General features: G+C 50.3%; 1 protein-coding gene across 5 annotated transcripts in view; it reads left to right on the forward strand.

Annotated features, from left to right (window-relative positions):
• SFSWAP (splicing factor SWAP) overlaps positions 1 to 14,903 on the forward strand; it is an 81,512-nt gene that overhangs the window by 7,036 nt on the left and 59,573 nt on the right. For 3 of the 5 annotated variants that reach the window (XM_059040018.2, XM_059040016.2, XM_067016051.1), the window contains 4 exons: positions 1,814 to 1,899; positions 7,907 to 8,132; positions 9,077 to 9,189; positions 10,108 to 10,243. In XM_059040018.2, coding sequence (XP_058896001.1) covers positions 1,814 to 1,899; positions 7,907 to 8,132; positions 9,077 to 9,189; positions 10,108 to 10,243 — 561 coding nt within the window. The remainder of the gene's footprint in view (positions 1 to 1,813; positions 1,900 to 7,906; positions 8,133 to 9,076; positions 9,190 to 10,107; positions 10,244 to 14,903) is intronic. The other 2 variants (XM_067016052.1, XM_067016053.1) reach the window with 1 other exon arrangement.

Consider the following 14,903-nt stretch of genomic DNA (forward strand, 5'->3'; position numbering starts at 1 on the left):
GGTATTGTTGATTACAGGGAGCTTTCAGGCCACAGTAAGTCTTTAGTTCTTGGGTGAGAGTAAGGCTTTGTGAACTTGTGGGACAGTATTAAATACTCACTCTTACTAAATAGGAACTTATATAATCAATCTGTATCTCATCACGCTGCAGTCCCCAGGTCTTTGTGTACTGTGAAGCCTGTTTAAAATTCCCTCTTGGCTTCACAGAGAATTAGGTTTGATAGGAGACTTTTGAAATTGTTCATCTCTTCAAGAGACTCTATTATATATGATGGAAACGTTTGTTTTGATGAAGATTTAATGTTTATTTCATGTCATCTTTTTTGAAAGAAAAACTTAAGTAGAGGGCTTCCCTGGTGGCGCAGTGGTTGAGAGTCTGCCTGCCAATGCAGGGGACACGGGTTCGAGCCCTGGTCTGGGAAGATCCCACATGCCGCGGAGCAACTAGGCCCATGAGCCACAGCTGCTGAGCCTGCGCGTCTGCAGCCTGTGCTCCACAACAAGAGAGGCTGCGATAGTGAATGGTCCACGCGCCGCGATGCGGAGTGGCCCCCGCTCGCCGCAACTAGAGGAAGCCCTCGCGCAGAAACGAACACCCAACACAGCCATAAATAGATAAATTTTAAAAAAAACTTAAGTAGATGTTGAAATCCTTAAAACTGTTAGCTTTTACAAGGTTTCTACTATTTTTTGTACCTTTCACTATATTCTTTTAAATTGATCATCTGAGTGATTGAATTGTATATAGGTACCTTAGAATTCAGAAAGCTGTGATGTGTAGTACCTTGTCTAATATGTAGTAGACCAATGTTTACTAAACGAACCATTGCAGAAGAAATGGAGGGACTTCCCTGGTGGTCCAGTGGTAAAGAATTGCCTTACAATGCAGGGCGCGGGTTCAATCCCCGGTCGGGGAACTAAGATCCCACGTGCCGCAGGGCAACTAAGCCCCACCCCCCCGTGACACAACTACTGAGCCTGTGTGCCACAATGAGAGAGCCCACATGCTGCAAACTACAGAGCCCACATGCTCTGGACCCCGTGCGCCACAGCTACAGAGCCCACACGCCCTGGAGCCTGCACGCCACAACTAGAGAAGAGAAAACCCGCACGCTGCAACTAGAGAGCAGCCCACTCGACGCAAAGAAAGATCCCGCATGCCTCAACAAAGATCCTGCGAGCCTCAACTAAGACCCGATGCAGCCCCAATAAATAAATAAATAATATGTCTTTTAAAAAAAAAGAAGAAGAATTGGAAATACATCTGATTATTTGTGAAAAGAGAGGTGGTTTGCTTGGGGGGAGAAGTCTTGGCAGTTACGTGCAGGGGTTTTACGGTTCGGTGGTGAAAGCGGTTGTCTTGGTATTGAGCACCGTGTCCTGTGCCTGACGCTCTGGGGGACCCACAGCGATAGTTTGAAGGGCGGTCCTAGCAGATCAGAGGGCCTGGGAAGGAGGAGAGCCGAGCGTGTGTCACGTGCCTGCCGAGGGCGGAACCTTGTGGGGGAAACGCTCACGTTCCTTGTCTCGCTGCAAGCTCCCCATGGCTGGGGAGTCCGCGCTGCCCCTGCGTCTGTACCCCTAGTCCCGTCTGAACCCCCAGCCCCTCGGGAGGTTGGTCAAGTGATTCTGCCCACACGCGGTGGAACGCGCGGAGGACGGAAGTGTTCCCGGGAGGGACGGTGTGCGACAGACCCGGGAAGGGCGCGTGGTGCCCGCGCCCCGCCCCCCGGCCCCGTCGTGGCTTACAGCTGGTGGGCGTGCCTCCTGTGCAGGTCACGGTTCTGAAGTGCTGTGTCTTCTTTTTGTACAGAAAAACACGAGGCTGAAAGTTTGGAGGAAAACGAGGAGCCTTTCATTGCCCCTTTAGGACTGAACGTGCCGTCTGATGTGGAGCTGGTAGGTGTCCTTCTCGCTCCCGATACCGTCAGCCTTTGTTACTGCTTACTGGGAAGTACTAGTGTGAGCACCCCACCATACTCACACTTGCTTTCTAGTTTGGGCGTGTAACGCTTTAAAATCATTTGTGAGCTAATGGAGAAAAAAATCACACACCACCTCTTTCCCCCCTGAAGAAAAAGGGAGAGATTATAGCAGAACCACCGGACCAGAGCATCAGGGGCCTGAGGAGCTGGCTCATTCTTGGAGACCGTAGGGTTGAATCCCCAGATTTTACCACGTGGAAAAACCCGGTCAGAATTACGGGTGGGGAGACTGTTAGCCACGTTTAGAGGCAAAAACCCTCCTGCTCAAGGCAGCGTGGCTTTCAGTACAGTCGCCGTGTCCCGTCTTCTGCTAGTGTGGTTTTGTGGGCACTCAAGATAGGGACCTTTACCGTAACATTCTCTTGGCACCCTTCCACCCGGTTCTCCTCTCCATTATGACTAGGGCCCTGTGGCGTCTCCAGGCGGCCCCTGCCCTCGGGGGGGACACCTGGGTGGCATCCTCTTGTCCTAAGTGCCCTGCAGCTGGGTCTCTGGTTCCCATTGATCTCACTTCGCCATTTCAGCTACATCCAGTCAAGGTTACATCGTAACAGGCCCCACTGAGGATTTGCGAAGTATGAGTTAATGCTGGTAACGCTATAAGGTAGCCCCCTGCTCCCCTCTCACAGATGAAGAAAAGTGAGGAAGTCGGGTCGTGCGTGCCAGCCAGGGCCTCTAGCCCGTGGTCTTAGCTGTTGTGCCGTCCTGCGTCGCTGTGCTCTGGGGGATTCTCACCTGTTCATCAGGGCTGTTGAAAATATCTGTGCTGTGCGTACACACTCGTGCTCGGGGTGAAGGTTTCTCTTTGGCACCTTCCTGACTGGACTGCAAAGCTCCACGGACGCGGGCTCCCAGCTCCTTCCCCGTGTCCTGCGGCGGCGTCACTGAGTAACCAGTGGGCGCTGACGGTTCCTCACAGCAGGGTCTCCTGTGCTCCCCGCACTAGCACGTGACAGCTCCCTTATCTAGCACAGCGTGAATCTGCTGGCTCTTGCCCTTGGGCTTTCTGTGACGACGGGAGATAACAATTTAATTCCCGCCTCCACCCATTCCTGCCTCCACTTACTCATTTATAAATCCTCTCCTTCTCTTTCTCTTTTCTTGAAAATATAGGTAAAAATTTCTTTGGATTTTGCCAAGTAGAATTACTATTTATGTTTGAGTCCCGTTTCTACCGTTGATCAGTTTGCTACAGTTAAAACTGAAAATGTTATCTGAAGATTTGATATCCTGAGACTTGCATTGATATATTTTTATGTATTGTATTTCTGTTTTTTTCTGGAATATGCCATTCTACGTGAGAGACTCATTAAAAACAGTTGCTCTCTTACCCACACGTAATGCTAAAAGCTTTTATTTAAGGTTGACTCTGTAGATTTTTATTAAGTTTTGGTACGAAAGATCATTTTTAAGCTTTTATGCAAACATAAACACAGAGGGGTAGTAGATTTTGTTGCCTTAATTGCTCCTGAAGTATTTAGTGGCTGTATGTTCCCGGAGTCAGCATCGCTGGGCTGTGTGGTGGCCTCTGCCGGGACCGAGAACGTCTGTTCCCCGTGGAGCGCACAGCAAGCCGGGCGTATGGTGGTCTCCTCTCTCACGATGTTCTTCTAAAATGGTCCCCCGAGTAGGAAATCTCTGCGATTGTGTAGAAACCGTGTGTAAGTGCTTACCAGGTCGCCTGTGGACAGTTAGCTTTTCCTGTACGGTGGCATCAGTATGTCATTCTTCAGAATTGCTGCGAATCGGGGCGGTGATTCGTTGCATACATCACACGCTGTCGTGTCCACGTTAGTGGGAAGACCGTCTAGGAGACAGGTGTCTGCGTCGTACGTTCCATCTTGGTGACCAAGCATGAAACTGCCAGCTCGTGTTTAGGTGACGCTTGCTGCCTCGGTGGGCAGGGGCTGCTCTGGCAGCGGTGGAGGCAGGAGTGGTAAAGAGAGTGGGTGCTTGAGGGGTTCTCAGGTTTTAAACTAGGCTTTTGGATTAGAACCTCATGGCCGCAGGGTCTCTGGGGTTTTGTGCGAAGGGTCAGGAGCAGGGAGAGGTCACAGCGCCCTGGAAGCCGCATGCTGGCGCCTGCTCGAGGCTGGCCGCCTGGTCCCACTGGGCCTCTAGACGCCAGCTCCTCAGGTGACCCCGCAGCTTCATTTTAGCTTTCCGTAGTGACTCTGTCCATTCGTATGTTTCTTGGGAAGCAAGGACCTATTTTCTCCCGGAATGTGTAGCCCAGCATCACTTGTCCCGACGTTGTTTTCAGTTACCTGTCCCTCTCCCAGGGACCTGAAGGCCTGTCTTTGTCACCTCCTGAGTTCTACACGTGCCCAGGTCCGTTTCTGGCTGTGTTGTGTGGTCTTGCACTGCGGGGAAGGTGGAGGGCATGTCTCAGCTCAGTCTCTCACCCACCCGAGACGCCGCAGATCCGAGCGCCGAGCCCAAACGAGGTTTCCACAAGCACCGTCCAGAGGCGCGCGAGGTCTCGAGAGCCCCACGCCTGTGCTGTAACACCTCACGGTCCCCTCGGATCAGCCAAGGGGACCGGAAGTGCCGCTGCTCGGCACACCCCTTTGAGTGTATTTACAAGGGAAACGTGCTTGATTAGCGTATTTTGTGGAAATGGACGGAAGGAAAAGCGGGGAAGGATACAATGTACAATTCTCGTCCTGGTCCTGCGCGGTGACGCCGGCGTCAGGTAGTGAGTATTCATTGAGCATGTGCTTTGTGCCGGGCGCTGTGTTTGCGCGGATCTTCCGTCCTCACGACACCGGCGCCTCTGACGGGGACACAGGGCAGAGCCGTCGAGAGCGGCCGCCCCAGGCCATCCTGTAAGGGTCAGGCCTGCACTTCTAGCCCAGAGCCACTGCGGTTGCGCCCTACTGAATGTTGTTCTGATTAGCGTGTTAGTCTCACCCTAAGTTCAGGTGCTGTGTTGCCATGGGATGGGGGTGGGGAGAAAAAAGAACCATGATTGACCCCTGTGTTCCTGTGGCGTCCTGCCTTTTCTCGGGGGTTTGTGAGGACTTTTCACGTATGATGAGTGCCAAGCCCTGGTCCAGTAACTGTCGTGCACTTTTGTTCTCCCGGCGCTTTGTCTTTTACCTGTTTGTTCCTCTTTCCATGCGGAATTTAAAGGTATTTGTGAAGTCATATATGTCACCATGTTCCTTTCTGGCTTCAGGATTTCGAATCTTGTCTTAGAAGACCTTTCCACCCCGACAATTTTTAAATATTTTCCTATACTTCCTGCTGTTACCTCCATAGTTTTGTTTTGACAGTTGAGTTCATGCCTCAGTCTGATATTCTTTGGGGCTCTGATCACAGAGGAGGAGAGAGGGCCAGCCCAGCTGCTCCTGGGGCTCCTCACTTATTCACCCCACCTGCCGCCCGGCCTGGCCCCCAGCCCCATCCTGCTCCAGGGATCGGAGCTCCAGCATTTTCCAAAGCTCTTTGGAAAGTGGGTGCAGGTTTTCTGACCTCACATACTGTTGTCCCATTTCCCGATGCCTACTCTGGAGTTTCTAGAGCCACGTTAATTTTGGAGATGCTGGGAGGTGTTAGTCCCCCTTCTTGGGCTCAGTTGCTTTCTTTTTTTGTTTGTTTTTGTTTTTGTTTTTTGGTGGTACGCAGGCCTCTCACTGTTGTGGCCTCTCCCGTTGCAGAGCACAGGCTCCGGACGCGCAGGCTCAGTGGCCACGGCTCACGGGCCCAGCCGCTCCGCGGCATGTGCGATCTTCCCAGACCGGGGCATGAACCCGTGTCCCCTGCATCGGCAGGCGGATTCTCAACCACTGCGCCACCAGGGAAGCCCTCAATTGCTTTCTTAAAAGGCTTCCATAAATTAGAAAAGCATTTTCCCCTGGGTCGGTCAGTCTTTGTAACACATACATATTTATATGTTGGCTACATCCTTAGAATCCCATCTTATGGTAGGAATAATCATATTCTGAAATAGAAGAGGATTTTTCTAAAACCTACATGATAAGGAGAGCAGAGAATAACTTTCTCCAAACCAAATGTTTAGCTTACAGCCACTTGCTTCAGTAGCAGATCTTGAAGGATGCTCATAAGGTGCTTTGTTTTTCTGTAATCGTCACTTTGTAAAATTACCCATACGTTGCCTTGTAACTGCTGTAGCCATAATATGATGTCATAAGAGGGCCTCTGCTTTTAAGAAATTTTAGACCAGCAGTTTGGTTTGGTCAAGAGAGAACATCTCTACTTGGGCGGCAGGAGGGGTTGTATTTTCCTTTAAGGATCATTATTCTGAAGTGATCGTTAATCATTGTCATATACACGGAATACGGTAACGCAAAAATGAATCTTCCTGTTGAGCCAAAGCCACTGAAAATGTGCATCAGGATCCGCGCTTGGGTGCAACAGTGGGCCTTTAACATGGACTCTAGTGTATTTTGGGATCAGTAAATAACTTTAGTCATAGACATTTATCCAGTTAAGTGTGAAGGACATCGTTAGTTCAGGAATTACATTTGAGAATTAAGGCGTTTGTATTTTGTGAAGGATTCAGCCCTGAAATTACAGTAAGCATCTTGAATTCTTCACCGCCCATTATTAATGAGAATAATTTCCCACTTTATTTGCATGTAATTTTCTAGTGTTAATCTTTTCATTAATAGTAAAAGTACTTCAGGTGTGTGGCTTCCAGCTTCTGGTCCGCGGGGCTCCCCGTGTGGGTAGGAATTGCTCAGCTCATGGTGCGGTGGAGGTAACTTAGCAGCACGTGCAGGAGAGAGGTGGGGTCAGCTTCCAGGTAGCGAGCACACTCCAAGGCAACCAGATGACTCGCCCAGTAAATGTGGGTGAAACCGTCTCTGCTCTGGCCAGACCACAGGAAGCTGGGCCTCAGCTTGGAGCTCTGTACTTTTTTTTTTTTTTTGGCTGCGTTGGGTCTTCGTTCCCGCACGCGGGCTTTCCCTGATTGTGGGGAGCCGGGCCTACTCTTCATTGTGATTTGCAGGCTTCTCATTTCAGTGGCTTCTCTTGTCGCGGAGCGCGGGCTCTAGGCCTGCGGGCTTCAGTAGTTGTGGCACGCTTGCTCAGTAGTTGTGGCTTGTGGGCTCTAGAGCGCAGGCTCGGTAGTTGTAGCACACAGGCTCAGAAGTTGTGACTCGTAGGCTCTAGAGCGCAGGCTCAGGAGTTGTGGCGCACGGGCTCAGTTGCTCCGCGGCATGTGGGATCTTCCCTGGACCAGGGCTCGAACCTGTGTCCCCTGCGTTGACAGGTGGATTCTTAACCACTGAGCCACCAAGGAAGTCCCTGGAGTTCTGTACTTTTAAGTGGGAGCATTGATGAACGGGCACCACGGGGCAGTCGTACAGGGAGGAGGAAGGAGGAACGGGGTGAGGGGAGCTCAGGTGCAGAAGGAAAGGCTGAGCGTGAGCCTGCGGCTTTCCTTGGATGTACAAAGGTGTGTTTTCCAAGCTGTAAGCACTAGTCCCTGCTAAGAAAAAGGAAAGAGAAATGATTCTTAGATCCTTGAGAAACTTACTGAAACATGCACCCCTCTCCCTGGAAACCTGCATGTGTCTGTGCAGAATTTGCATGCAACTCCCCAGAGGATTGATTCACAAGCCCCCGAACCCTATCACGGGCCCTGCTTAAGGGCCCCCAGTGTACGGAAACACATTGAGGGGTGCAGCAAAGCTTGCCTCCTGTGGCTTCAGTACAAAGCTAGAAGGGCGAGCCTCGGCAGCTGAGTTTTCTCCCCACAAAATACTGCAAAATTCAGAAACTGACTGAGTGTCGTGTAACGGGGCCAGCGCCACAGTCTGTTCAAACTGGGCTCTTGCCGTTGAAATGTCCCCAGCCACTAGTAAGACCAGGGTTATTCCTGTTTTAAGTCACACGCTCAGTGGAAAAGAGGACAGAGCGATAACGTGAATGCGTGTGTTCTCTCGTAGCCGCCAACAGCCAAGATGCACGCCATCATCGAGCGCACGGCCAGCTTCGTGCGCAGACAGGGCGCGCAGTTTGAAATAATGCTGAAGGCCAGGCAGGCCCGCAACTCCCAATTCGACTTCCTGCGCTTCGATCACTACCTCAACCCCTACTACAAATTCATCCAGAAAGCCATGAAAGAAGGACGGTATACGGTACTGGCGGAAAACAAAAGCGAAGAGAAAAAGAGTATGTGAAACTGTTTCTGTCCTGTGTTGGGCTTGGGGTGGGGGGGGGGTGGAGATCTGCGCTCTAGGACTTCCTGGACGTTCATGAAATCCTGCCGCTAAGGCACGAGGATTAAACCTGCTGTGCAATGAGTCTGAACATATATTCGATTCTTAATGAACGTTTTCATAGATGGGTGACAGAGAATTAAATGTCGATGCCATCAGAGCATAACCATCTGGGTTGGAAGCGTTTCCCTTCATTCTGGTTGTGGAACGTGTCACAGACAGAGCAGCGCGCCTCCTGCCGCATGGCCGTTGTAGCGTTAGGGCCTGAGGCCAAATTACACAAGTCCACGGAAGGAAGTGGCCAATCTTACTCTCTTTTTTTTTTTTACTATACCTTAAGCTGTTGTTTTTATAAGTGTCTAAATTTGGAATTCTTACTACAAAGACCAGTTAAGTATTTTTAATAACATGCTGAGACAACAGTACATGTCTGCCATGGAATTTTTCTTTCAGCTGAAACACGATTTTCAAAATCAGTTGTATACATCTTACTACAGACCTCATCTTCTCCATGTTTGTTTGTTTGCTGTAGTTTTGTAAAAAATCTGTTGCTGTTATTTTACCTTCATAAGTCAGTAAGATTTTTGCCTTTTTTTCCAAAAAATTTAAATATTCAGTGGCTCCGGACTAGTAAATGCCAGAGGGAAGGTGCCAGCGGGGCCGAGGTCATGCTCCTTTCTCACTGCCTTTATTTCTTATAATCCCACTTGATAAAATCACAAGCAAATGTCATCCTGCTGAACGACTTGGGTGGCAGCAAGATAGGGAATATTTTCCAAAGGTGGTTTTTGGACAGATAACCAAGAAACGGCTGCATATAGTTCCGCCTTGGTGTGCCTCTGAGGTCTGACGTGATTTATGTGTACCTTGACGTCTCGGCGTGTGTTTTGCTTTCAGAGTCGGGGGTCAGCTCTGACAACGAAGATGACGATGACGAGGAGGGCGGAAGTTACCTGCACCCATCCCTCTTCGCTTCCAGGAAGTGCAGCCGCCTGGAGGAGCTCATGAAGGTCCTCACCTCTTACTGAGCCGCAGCTTTATGCCCTGATGAAACTGCCCATTTACCTTCGGAAAATTGTTACGCACGCATTTCTTTGTATGATAGCTGTTTTTCATTTTATTAGCATTGACGTATATCTCGCCTTTTTGTTTGGCTTGGTGGCAAAGGATTTGCTCCCTTTATTTCTTACATATCCCATTTTATAAAATCACAAGCAATTCATTTTCATGTTATTAGAGTTTTACTATTTGGGATATTTAGAATAAGTAAAATGTTGGTTAAGACTTGGAAAATTACTTTTTCATGCAGGTTTTATTAAAACAGGATTAGATTTCATAGGTGTCCAGGGTATGTGCCGCTTGAAATAGTCTGTTACCGTCACGGATAACATAATGTGTTAGTGAGAAACAGAAATTAAAGAAAAATTTTCTTTTCCTTCTTATTATAAGGAGTTAAGCCACACCACGCATCGTGCCATTTGTGATGTGAAAAAACAGGGGTCCATCACACCTAAGCATGTCGTTTCAGCAGTCACGCAGTGCAGCTGATTGATTGGACTTTACAAGCTGTTGGTGATTAAAAATGAGAAATTGCTTTAAGGCTGGACAGAGTTTGAGGCTCCGAGTGAGTCTGAGGCTCACGCTTCTCGCAGCGGCAGAGTCTAGTCTTGTCATCCCTCCTCCTCTTCCTTCACGTCATTAGGAGGATTGAGGTGATTTGTTTATTCGGTTCCTCTGGAACTCACAACCAGTCGGCCACGGTCAGGGCCTCCCTCTGTGCGCCCGCCCACGTGTGTGGGCGTGGTGCGCGCGCGTGCGAAGGTTTTTCTGAAGCGTAGACACCGTCCCGAAGCCTTCTTGCCGCAGAAGGGTTCTGCGTGACTCAGAAAGCAGGATGCGGTGTGACCTTGCCCCCTCTCTCTCTGCAGCCTTTGAAGGTGGTGGACCCAGATCACCCCCTGGCGGCACTGGTCCGTAAAGCCCAGGCCGACAGCCCTGCCCCCACCGCACCCACGGCAGAGGGCACGGCCGCGCAGCCCTCCCAGGTGGAGTACACCGCAGACTGTGAGTACCTCACTGTCCGCCTCCGGGCAGGGCGGCAGGTGCGGGGCAGGCGTGCAGGTCCCGCAGCGGTGCCGTGCGGGCCATTCATGTTAGGCGTCCTTAGCGTGTGCCTCACCCTTTTGCCTCTGTCACTTCACGTTGGCAAGATGGCTGCCCTGTCACCAGCATCAACGCTGCCTTCCGGGAAGGACGGAGAGGAAAGGCAAGAGCAGGAAGCGGTTTCACATGGTCTCTCCCCATCCCGCAGCACAGGCGAGGGTGGGCTTTCAGTCGCGTGCATCGCTGCCCCAGACAAAAATCAGGGTTCTGCGTAGAAGAATGGGGAAAGCGGCCATTGGTGGACGTGGATTGTGCTACTGTTTGCCGCTGTTGCTTTCCTAAGACACGGGTCTAATGTGCACCTCGGGGTTGGTGACAGTTCCTACTTGTTCTTGCTCATTGCTACTCTTTTCCCTTTTTAATTACTTAAAGAATATTAATAGAAGGTAAACCTTGAAGTTCTATTCAAGAAATCATTTGAAAGTATTTAACCTTGGTCTCATTATCAGGTCTTTTAAAAATTATTTTATTCAGAGGTTAAATAGTGCATGAGAAGCACCTTTAGCAAAGCCACAGGGATTCATCTGTTTAGCCTACTTCACAGGGACATGTGATACAATGAATTTATAACGCTTGTCATTCTCAGTTAGAGATTGGAGGGTCAGCCTGAGGTTAATTCCCTTTTAAAATGTAAGCTGCTCGTTAATTCAGGAAGAAGCTTTTGTTAAAAATGATAACTGTGTCCTTTTGCAATTCCCGTCTCGCACCGGCATGCAATGTGTAATTTTGATGTGCTAAATTAAGATTTTGAGACTTCAAAAATCAGTTACTTGAGTGAACTTAAAGCATGTGTCTTTAAAAAAATCTCTTAGAGAACTCAGGTAATTTCTTTAATGCATAAATCAAGTTAAATCCAGTTTCTTTAAACGTTCAAATCGAAGAGCGGATCTGGTGCGCTCTCCTCTTACCTGCCTGTGGGTTCCAGGCTGGGGGTGCGGTGGGCGGCAGAGCGGGAGGGGGTCCCTGCAGCGCTTTGTCACTCACTCCTCGTGCCTCCCGCGGGGCTCTCGGTGCAGCCCGCGCGCCCGCCGCCGCCGGGTGAAGCCCGTGAATCGGGAGCTGGACGTGACCGGGAGCTTCCGCCCCCATCTTTACCTCAGTGCAGGGCCTGAGCTCACTGAGTGGGACGTCTCTGGCTTCCTTTTTCCTTGCTTGCTCTTTTTGGACCCGTCTTTGAATTTGCACGAGTTGAATGCGGTGTCGCTGCGCCTCCTCTAGATTTCTAGAGCTATTAAACTTCTTGCATCGGAAAGGAACAAAAATTCAGGGTTCAGTGGCCATATCCGGTTATTGGCGCTGCTGATCACTAGTGTGCGCGCAGTTAACTATGCGGTCGGTCGTGGCTCTGTGTTTCTACACACCCTGTAGGACTGGGCAGGGGAGCAGCCGGGGGAGGCCACTCGTGACTCGGGGTTTTACTGCGAGGTCCCGCGCTCGGATTGTTGACCACGCCTGGGCCGAGTCGCGGCCGGCTGGAGGCTGAGGGGGTGGGCAGGACCCAGGGAGCCTGGAGCCCTGACTTCAGTCCCTCCTGCCACTCACCAGGGGCCCCAGAGGCCAGCGTGACCCTTGGCAGCCTCTCGCCCGGGGGAATTCCTGCCCTTGCTCTGTGCAAACCCTGCAGGCCAGTCCATGGGCAGGGTGTCCTGGTCCCCTCCCTGACCCCCGACCCCTGACCCCTGACCCCAGCTGGAGGTGCTCCAGCAGCAGGGCACCAGTTAGTGACCACCTCTTCCCCTCAGTGAAATAATTGTTTTGACAGTCATCTTCTCCCTCACACATGCAAGAGCGACAGACACGAGTCGGAGAGGCGGTACGGGGGTTACGCCTGGTGCTGGACGCACGCGCTGCGTTGAGGGCCAGCCGCACGTGTGCCCAGGCCAGGGGAGGGGAAGGAGGGAGTCGGTGCCGACAGAGTGTGTGCTGCTGAGACGTGGGTTTCAGCCACGCCAGAGGGCCGGGACCAGGTTCTGGGTTTTCCAGAGAAGCAGGGAACCTAGCGTGTTTCGGTGAAACATCTCAACTTAACAAATGTCAGCAGTGAATTCATATTGTAAAAATACAAAACGTAAGGCAAGCCAGATGCTACTCATAGGTGCCCGCGTCCAGCCTCTACCGTGGGTGCAGGAGGGTACCTGGGCAGCGGCCAGGGGGAGGTCGCAGAGCTTCTCTGTGGAGACCGTGCTCAGCAATAGTCAGCTGCGCCCAGAAGCTGGGGAGGGGCTGTCAAGCGTCCTTCAGATTTCACACAGATTTAAACGCATCGTGCTGGGAAGTGAGAGCAGTTTCGTTAAAATGCGGAGGACAAAAGCCAGACTCCACCCGGGTGGGAAGCGAATGGGTCGTGTAGAAGTGGAGACCTGAGCACGGGCCGCTTTGTGAAGAGGGGAGGGGCAGTGCCTAGTGGAGAAAATGTTCCCTGAGCGCCCTGCCTCCAGGATCGGCCCCTTGGGTTGCCATGACAACAGCCCATCTAGCATCCGGGAGTCATAGGATGGGAGAGGCCGCCTTAGAATTTGGATCTAGATCAGAAAAATGCCTAAAAGAAATGAACACAGACACCTGTACTTGGGTTCTCAAAGATGTTTTTATTTGTGATTAGAGTCTATGGTTATCTTTAAAAATGGCAAGCAAGAATATGAAAAATTTGAAAAAGAGGCAAATAAAGGCAACATGGCCCATCAGATAATAAAATGAGACGTTACAATAGAAGTCCTTGGGAGGCCTAAGTAATTAGTGGTTTACACAAAATGTGTGATTAAAACAGGTCTAAGAGTGCTACGTACGTATGTGCCTGACATGTGCTGCTATTGACCCACTTCTGACGTGGGCCACGGCCTTGCCTCTGACGGACGTCCTCACCACAGCCAGCCTGAGTTCTGTGACGTGAGGTGCATGCCAGGCGCCCAAGAGCAGAACCCCAGGCTTGCAGTGTCTTACTTCAAGGCTCTCACAGTTCTTTCTCCCTGCTTGGGTTCCACAACAGTTTTTTGTTTCTGTTTTTTAAGCAATTGGTGTTTCATCCAGTCTTTTCAGAGGATTCAGTTTCATTTTCACAGAGTCAGTAATTCTCTTTTCTCACTCAGATTTCATCTGTTAGCATAAATTTTAATTAAATACGTAATTACAGTACATTTAACCAGAAAAAGTGTAAGTGAAAAACTCTGCTGGCAAAAGCAGAAGGGTTCAGCATTCTAAAGAGGAGCCTCCTGGCCTGGTGTGTTAGTGGCTCCGGGGGCCTCCCCAGCCCAAAACCCAGGAGACTCTTCAGAGGGAAAGGATGAATGAGCCCCCCAGAGACAGGTTCAAACAAGGAAGGACTGGCTTATGAAAAGCATGGTGTCGGGGAAAAGCTATTTGGAAAACAGGTCCCATTAGAGCCTCACCTTTTATCCAACAGCACAACTACTGCCGGGTGTAAGTGCCAGATGTGAGAGTTCTCAGGAAAGTAACGACTTTTTATTTATTGATTTATTTTATTTACTTCGTCTTGGCTGCGTTGGGTCTTCGTTGCCGCGCGCGGGCTCTCTGTAGTTGCGGCGAGCGGGGGCTACTCTTCATTGTGGTGCGCAGGCTCCTCATTGCGGTGGCTTCTCTTGTTGCGGAGCACGGGCTCTAGGCGCGCGGGCTTTAGTAGCTGCGGCACGTGGGCTCAGTAGTTGTGGCTCGCGGGCTCTAGAGCGCAGGCTCAGTAGTGGCGGCGCGCATACTTAGCTGCTCCGCGGCATGTGGGATCTTCCTGGACCAGGGCTCGAACCCGTGTCCCCTGCGTTGGCAGGTGGATTCTTAACCGGTGCGCCACCAGGGAAGCCCGAAAATAACGGAACAAGAATCATCTATTTTAAGCCAACAGACATTATATTCAACTAATGGAAAAAATAAAACCATTGAGAAAGCAGAAAAAACTAACAGACAAACAGCTTTTACAGTCAAATGGGAAAAAAACTCATAGCGCAGTAGAGAAGTGAACTGCAGTATGAATAATTAACAAAGGTAAAAACGCGCGTACGATTTTTTGTAGAGGTTTACCCTTGCTGCTCACTCAAATGGCATCGTATCTGCTGACTTTAGAACCTAACCTCCGTGGAAAATAAAATCCAACATTTCATTTAAATCAGGCTGCAGCAAATATATGAAGAATCCGAGACTTTTTGTTATGGTGGGAAAATATCCATTCGCAGGCACACAAGAACACTTTGAAATTATAAGTCTTAGGATAAAATCGAGGTTTCTGAGCTGTGGAAAATGTTGTTTCATGTATACCTATTTGAATTTCTTAGTAATCATAGAGATTAAATAAAAGAGAGACATGCCGTTTTTCAGCTGTCACGTAAGCAAAGAAGGAAAAGGTCGCCGCCGTGTTGCTGGTGGGAGTGTTAGACTTGTGGAGGGCAAGCCGGCAGTGTAGACCAGAACGTAAAATGCGCGCCTTTGCCCCAGAACTGAGCTTACAAGAATGTGCATTGTAAGAATGCTTTTTATTAGCCGCAGGAGACTGAGATGCCCTGTGTGTCCCTCAGGGAGGACGCACCGAGTAGGGTTAGGGCTCAGCGGCGGCTGG

Source organism: Kogia breviceps, chromosome 15, assembly GCF_026419965.1.
Source record: "Kogia breviceps isolate mKogBre1 chromosome 15, mKogBre1 haplotype 1, whole genome shotgun sequence".
In the NCBI taxonomy this organism is placed as follows: Eukaryota; Metazoa; Chordata; class Mammalia; order Artiodactyla; family Physeteridae; genus Kogia; species Kogia breviceps.